This window comes from Sitodiplosis mosellana, unplaced genomic scaffold (genome assembly GCF_009176505.1).
Source record: "Sitodiplosis mosellana isolate CC-2019 unplaced genomic scaffold, AAFC_SMos_1.0 Smas_scaffold_1, whole genome shotgun sequence".
Lineage (NCBI taxonomy): Eukaryota > Metazoa > Arthropoda > Insecta > Diptera > Cecidomyiidae > Sitodiplosis > Sitodiplosis mosellana.
The window spans coordinates 15,581,877-15,590,060 of NW_022595244.1; the positions used below are offsets into that span (position 1 = coordinate 15,581,877).

Consider the following 8,184-nt stretch of genomic DNA (forward strand, 5'->3'; position numbering starts at 1 on the left):
GTTCCATTTTAATGGATTGCTTTATTTTTGTTTCGTATCTGTGTATTGAGCGACGAAAGTCTCATTTTCATTTCAACCGCATCATATAGAGTCGCATAATATGAGTTACATGAAAATTGTTAGGTACACAGTAAATCGTTTATGATGTCATAAGAATTTAACGCTGAATTTAATGCAAATGCGTAGCGCGAAAAACGTATCAGTGATAATCTAATTGAAATATAAGCGCCTTTCCATTCACACCAACGCCAAAAGTGGCTGAAAAGCACGGGTCGCCGAGTAATGAACATAAATAAGTCATTGTAAATCAATTTAAAGCGATGAGATATTTATGAGGCGGCAATAAATATGGAAATTACTTATTCGTGAGAGCATTTTACTTGAACGAGCTCATTGACTAGCATAAACGACAACCGAGACCGAGGTCCCATTTAGTTTACTGTGAAACGGTTGAGCGAAGAATTCTGAAATCCATTCATGATTCAACAATGTGAATTGTGCAATTCCAATGAATTAGAAAAATGAAAATTTGGCAATAAATCCATTGGTTACTATGCAGAGATAAAGTTTTTGGCAAAACAAATTTGCATTCTAAATTGTCGCCTAGAATCGAAAAAAGATATTTAAGAGTATGTTTTCATTTTTGTGGCGTCTTATTTTAGAAAAAATCATTTCATCTCTTTGCATGGGAATTGAAAGATAAGATATGACAAAAGGACACTTCTTCCGTCGTCAGCACCTTTGTTGCATACTTCAAAATGCCCATTGTGAAAGGCATTTTTGAAACTTAAACCTTCCTCAAATTCTTTTCTCAACGAAAAAAATAGAATTCGTTGCGAACAAAACGATATGATGATTTCTTTCTGGTATATAAAGCTCTCGAGAAGGCTTCTTTAATATATATTTTGCAAGCAAGTTATTTGCAAAATGTTTGCTGACTAAAATACGACAAATTACCCCCTGTTGGTGATCAAATGGTCTTCAGTCGTGTATAGAGGAGCGTTGCATTTGCATGATGTATATTTATTATACAGCTAATAACTTTTTTTCGTGTTTAAATCCTTTTTTGTTTACTTTTTTGTAAGGTTCGGTGCACCAAAATGAAGAAAAAAAGAACCTTTCTGTAATTTCACTTCGTCGCCATGAGTATATTCAAAGAGTTTTAAAAAACTTTCTCGTCGTCGTTTTCCTATTGTGTTGGCTTTCACTCTCTCTCTTTCTCTCTCACTCTCGTTCGTTCGCCCACTTCCTCAATCTCATTTGAAGTTCCACTATTTAAAAACTCTGTTTCAGTAAACGCGCATGTTTTTATTGACATTCACAAGCAAACTGAAGTTATATAATGTATTTATATGCTGATTTTATAGGATTACTTTGAGCACAAAGTAATGCGAGGCGATGCAGAAAGAAGCGACGCTTCGAAAAGCTAAATATTTATATTTTCAACATCCTGCTTCTTGTCCACCAACTCGGATTTTCACAATACATTTTTTCAGCGTTCTCTCTACTTGGCAAACATTTTTTTCCTATTGTTTTTTTTTTACATTTTAGTTTCTGTTTCAACGATTATAACTTCAGCTTTGACATGCACGAACAATGCACACTCAAACAACGTCAAGCTCAATTTGCTTATATTTTTTTTTCTGGAGCCGTCCAGCTTTTATCGCATTTTAAGTACCAGTAGTAGCTATTTATTTGAATTTTATTGCTGCATTTCACATTCATTGTTAGCCAATGAAAATACCGAATTCGTGTGACGTTTGACATGTCAATGCAAACTAGTGCTAGCAAACTTTGTGATTTCAAATACGCTTCATTCTGAATCAACAGCCATCCTCTCTCACTCTTTGAAAATAATTCGTCTGTGTAAACGATAAAAATCCATTCATGTATGTACATTCGAAATCCGGGTAACGAATGGCCTTTTCAGGTTCGGCATTTGATGTCGGAAAAAAATTCTGTCTGTTCTCCGCTTTGCAATTCAATTTCATTTGCCTGGAGCTGTTTCAAATTTATTCTGCCTGACAGGAATCACGATTAAAAAATTGTTTTATTACAACATTTACGGTTGCGACAATAGCGGTGAAAATCTGTTTTTCGCACGAAAAATATAAACGAACAATATGTGGTTGAGAAAAGTGCTGCACAAATTCATTGAATAATTACATTTTAACTATTTTGTCAGCAAAAAGCACTCACATTGTTGAGCGTATGCAACGAAAATTCTGAATTTCACTCATTATCTTGTTGTGTAAGCGTTCTCATTTTTTTGTGTCGCCCGTTTGTTTGTCCACTCCATTGTATTATCATTTTTGTCCAGAATTTCGTTGTGATGGCAAGCAACAGCACAATGAAAAAAAAAACGCTCGTACTTTCAAACATGTTTTAATAGCAATATTTCATTCCAGTTAACATGTACGACTTTATGGAAAACAAACAACAAATAGCTAAATCCCACTAAATGCCTTGTTTCACAGCCGGCAGTTAAGTGCTGAAAGTGTTCGTTAAAAAGTTTTACCATCAAATTTGCACTCGCGAATCATCGAAACTCTTCATGCATATTTTAACCGAATTTCTAGAAAACTTTTCGAGTACATAATTAGTTATCACACAACTAATGCTCACGCTTCATACAATGTGACAATTGTCAATGGATACATTGTATAAGAAACTGTTCGATGGGAATTAACTGTTCAGCAGGAAAAGCGCTTATCATTTGCCCGAAGTGGTTCTTTGTTGAATGTTTGAAGTGGTTTAAATGCATTCGATTATTGATTGAAATGTAAGCATTTGAGATTGTTAAATTTAGCGCTAAAAATTCGATACGCTTCATTGTATGTTTTGTTTTTATTAATACATACACATCAGAGAAGTGGGCAAATATATGAATTATGGCCGCTTTTTTGACCGCTGACAATGCATAATGTTCAAATAACACCAGCATATTGTAATCGACACTTTGCAACAAGTTTGAACTTTTGAAGTATTTTTTTTGCATGTGGAAATGAATGTTATTTCGAATGTGTTTAAAATGATGGAAATGTTTGGCATTCCATGCACAGTTCAGTGAACCGGTTGAAAACAGTTGAAAAAACGGATTGGCAATAAAATCGACAAAGTGAAATCAATGTTTGTCAAATGAATGTACAATCAAAATCCATAAATGTTGTCGAGTAAGCCCATTAGAAAGATGCAATTGAAAATCGCTAAAAACCCTTTTATCCGATTGCATTAAAACGTGAAAAGCATTATTCGCTTCGTTTGTCGACGTTTTTTTTTCGCATTTTGCCATAAAACAAAAGCATAAAAAAGCTTTTGGATTCGCCATTATTCGTTTTCTTTTTATTTATTTTCATTTGTTACGCTGAAATGGATTCCGACGGGTTTTTTTTCTTTCATCTTTGTTCAAAATGTACCCTTTTTGTCTACAACATGCACAACATTGTATTTTGTACGTTTTTATTTCGATTTTTCTTCCATTTGTCGTCAAGTTCATACATATCTTGTGTGTTACTCCATTTTTTCTGTCTTATTCTCACCTCTTTATCGACAGACTGCTGTGCGTTTAATATTATATTTAAACACGTTTCATGTTGCAAATGAACGTGAGCCGGAATTGCTGCATGGTGTACACGTCGTCATGCTGAAAGAGTGAGAGAAAGGACGAGAATGAGAGGAGTGCATGAACAAGCATACAAAACATGGAATAATGGAACGAATGGTGACAAAGTGAAACGTTTACGATTACGGTCGATTACAATTATCGTTTAAAATTCCTTGCAGTGCTCAACTGTTTTCCACTAGTGGCAAAAGAGCACTTTCACACCAAGAAACAAGGCCTTTCACGCTCTCGTTCTCATACAAGCAGTTTGCCAAATCTTTCCACTGCATGCAATGAGATTCAGACCAACCACGATTCTTTTCTCTCTTCGCTCCCTTTTCTACGTTTTAGCTGAAAACAAAATATTATTTTAGCTTACTGCTGCTTCAGCTCCAGTCAATTGTCATGGTATTGAAATCGAAATAGGAACAGAAGCAGCTGCTGTAACGATGTCTCCACATGTTTTAACATCTAATTCAATTTTCTTGCATTACCCTCACCATCGTTTTTCCGGCATTTTAATGTTTTGGAATAGCATTTTTATTCAGTCTTAGGTTTATTGAGTGTGGAGTTGCCTTGTTCACTGCCGGAATCTGCAAAGTTTGAGTATTATTTCCATTTATGATTCTTTTGATTGTTCGGCGAAAACCCCAACAGCTACTACCTGTTCTGCACACTCGCAACGCTATCTCGACTACGTTGAGCGGGATGTGTTTTTGTTTTCCGTAAATTGTGAATTCTGATTGTTGACTTTGAACCTTTGAACGAAGTCAAAACATTATTTTGCCAAACAAAACCAAACAATTTATTCGAATGCCAAATGAAGAGAAAACAAAAATCAGCAAATATGAGGGTGCCCCACCGCCACACAAAATATGTGCATGCGTGCATTCGACATCATGCCAAAAACAGGCGTGGGTAGTCGGCCTGCTGGATAGAATTGTTTGTGCATTTAAATAACTTAAATAAACAAATAACAATTTTTATACTGGCTCATTCCATCGTAAATTTGCCACAAAAGTTCGACGATTTGAATTAATTCCACATTCCGTAATTGCGCATCAAAACAACGGAATAAATGCTGAAATCCCATTTAAAAATATCAATGCTTCATCTGCCACCCACTTAGACTGGTTTCAATGTACCAGTTTTTATGATGCACAATTTTTTTATTCGTGGTTTTTATTCCTGACAATAAAAAAAATATGCTTTTAGTACGTCAGCCACGTAATCAGCTAAGTACCAGTTCAAATTGATTGAACACACACCAAAAACCGAATGTTAAATAAAATCCCGAAAAAGACGTTTATTGTTTGCCAGCTGGAATGTTCGTTGTCATTTCCATGGCAAGACAAAATGAATAAAACTCATAAAATGTATGATTTAAATCGAGGGCAAAAAAATTGTACAAATTGAAAGAAAAATGTGAAAACGTTTTACGTTGTGTAAATCTGTCTCACGAATATATGTATGTCATCAAATGGGCCATATTCAGTAAGTAAGCTGCGTATAGGATTCATAGAGGCGCCATCTATCGCTGCGCTTTTGAACGCTTATGTATTCCATTGACTTCAATGATAAATTTGGGAAAGATGGTGGCGCCATGCTTCTCATGCTTTATTCGTAGAGTTTTAGAAGAAAGTTCATACGCTGTCATCAATGTATTTACATTGGCTGTATGGTCCCATTGTATGTCATGTTGCCGAAATCAACAATTTGATGAATAAATAATGCAATATTCAGGGAATATTTGTCCATATTAAAATCCATTATTCCGTATCTACGCATCATGCATATTGATGCCATAATTTTTTTTTATTTTTTTTTTACATAAATTATTGAATCAGCCTTAATTCACTCAAATCAATTATAAATCTAAAAAAAAAATCATTTTAATTTTAATTTAAATTATTAACTAAACCAAAAATGAAATCACCTATCAATTTGTAAGGGGGCTTAGGGCCTGTTAATTGTAGCATAAAACTTTTTCCACAATAAAGAAAATAAAATAAAAAAAAATAAAAAATAAAATAATCCAATGAAACAGCATAGTTCAATCGGATCGACAAGTCAACATGCACAAACTGATAGACCGCATGTAAATGAGAGTAGAGTATGGAGAGAAATAACGAGCCAAATAAGCGCATATAGTTTTAATGAACTGAAGGCGCTTTTACCACATTGACTGGACGAAACAGTCAATGGATTACGTTGGACGGTTGTGATTCTGTGTTGCATTCACACTCATGTCATGTTTGATTACCATCACTTTTTATCATGGGCTTTTTTGATTGAAAATGTACGGAATCGTGTTGACCATATTAAATCGTCATTTAATTGAAGCACTTCCAGAATAAGGAACATGCATTCAATAAATGGATTTCGTTTCTTGGGTTACATGCTCTGAATATTTCAACACATCCAACTGAGTTTGGATCACATTCAATACCCGAAGTAAATTGATATGTTGACCTTCCGATATTTTACTATGTAGCATGTAGAGTGATTCTTCCACAAAAATTCCAATCGGATCGACTGTTCGAATTAATTACTGTACGGAGGCAACACACCGATGGAGATTGCAGTAAATTTGATATTTTACCCAGTTTGTTTGCCTTTTCCACAGCATTGTTCAGTGCGAATACCAAACGGAATGTTACCTCAGCCTGTGTTAAACACATACTGTGACATTCATCGGTGATTGCATCGTTCATTGTTGAATGGCCTTTGTTCTATTCGTGTGTACCATCGTCAAATAAACAGACACACATCGTTCTGTTTACCTGGGTCCGTTTATATCTAATCATTTGACTTTAACGTCAAACTGTGCAATGGAGCTCTGCGTCTCCTAATAATTGAAACTTAATTAAAGTATGTAAACTATTTGCAAATAACACCGATGAAAATTGATCCTGGTTTGGAGATTTGACATTGCCCGCAGCGTCATGGATCTAATTAAACAATTTCCATGTCAGAAAACTCAGTTTCGAACAGATTCCATGGCACAAGCTCAATTTTGCATACGCTTTCAATCGAAAAAATGTGAAAAATAAGATTCCAATTTTTGTTTTGCATTCAACGAAAATCCTCCCGCTGTGTAATTTGAGAATATCGCTGAAATAAATGAAATTTTTCGGTTCCTGCGCAACGCAATCATTTTGGAAGATTCATTACGCGTTAACGTACGTAACAAGCAACAGGCGTTATTTTTATTGACATCACGTTGTTGTGTTAGACAATGTAAAAGCAGCAATATCGAATGCTGGGTAGAATGTTTTCGTCGGTTGGTTTATTTAGCGCGAATTGCTGTGTGATCAGTCAACAAATTTGTCGTCAGATTCATCGATTTGAATCATCGAAACGTTTGCCTAAAATATACACTTGCCTTGATTAAATTCCGTATCCACAAAATAATGCATTAAACCAAAATCGGTATTGGAACGTAGCGATTGCCTGTATTATCGAGAGTGATTGATTAGCTCGAAGGGATGGGGGAATTACCAAACCACGTCAAATCTGTTGAATATGTATTCGTATTTTACCATTGTGTATGTGTGTGTGTGTGTGTGTGTGTGTGAATGAGTGAATGAGTGAGGGAATATTGGTATTTACATTGGAAATGAGTGGTAACAGGTGCAATTACTTGACGCGCGCTCTATCATAAGTTTGGAATAAGTGCTTAGTTAAGCATTTAGTCAATTCAATTGGAAATTGAGAGACAAACTTTCTCGCTCTTTCTCTTTATCTTTTGTCCTCCCCCACATTTGTCCTTTCTGTTGGTTCATTGGCAGCTAGAGAGTCCGATGATGATAAAATAGCACACACAACACAGTTACATTTCATCTCACTCAACGAGCGCATCTATTTTTCTTAAGCTCTCTTGACTTAAATGGAATTTAATTTCAGTTTAAAAGCAACACTTCAATCGTTGATGACACGGAAACAAATCGTTAAATTATTCAGAATCTCATCAATTGATTGAAGCTCCGATAAAAAACGAAACTCATCGAAACCATCCCATCCCATTCCCACATCCAAGCGTAAAGACAAATAAAAAGCGCGATGAAAATTTTTACAAATTTATTCGATATCACTTCGAAAAATCGGTAAGGATTTTTGGCATTCAAGTGATTTCGTAGTGTTAGTTTTGGAATATGGGTACAATTGAAGTAAATAAAAAAATGAATAAACGCCACACAAAAGATATAGCCTCGATTTATATTTAGAATGAATTAGCGTAAATGTTACTGGTCAATAATAGCTTGGTAAATGTCTATATATTCATAGAGCATGTAATTTAGCACCGATACATTTACACATTTAATAACATAGCGTATATAGCATATTTGGCGAAAAAGAAGCAATATACACCAACCAGGTGATCACCTTTTGTTCGCTTCATTTTGAATTGCAACATCAAACCAAAACCAAAATATCACACAGCATTAAATCGCAATTTCACTATCCACCAGTGCCGAGTTAACCAAATTTGGTGCCCGAGGCAAAAATGATTTTGGTGCCCCTTGCAATTTTTTCCAGTTATATATACAAATAATTACACAGTTCTACCGATGTTTTTTTTT

At 35.0% G+C, this 8,184-nt stretch overlaps 1 protein-coding gene across 1 annotated transcript in view; it reads left to right on the forward strand.

Annotated features, from left to right (window-relative positions):
• Positions 1–7,573: 7,573 nt before the first annotated feature.
• Positions 7,574–8,184, forward strand: part of LOC129580522 (voltage-dependent calcium channel type A subunit alpha-1) — a 60,327-nt gene continuing 59,716 nt past the window's right edge. The window contains exon 1 of the mRNA XM_055471017.1: positions 7,574–7,707. Coding sequence (XP_055326992.1) covers positions 7,664–7,707 — 44 coding nt within the window. The 5' untranslated portion in view covers positions 7,574–7,663. The remainder of the gene's footprint in view (positions 7,708–8,184) is intronic.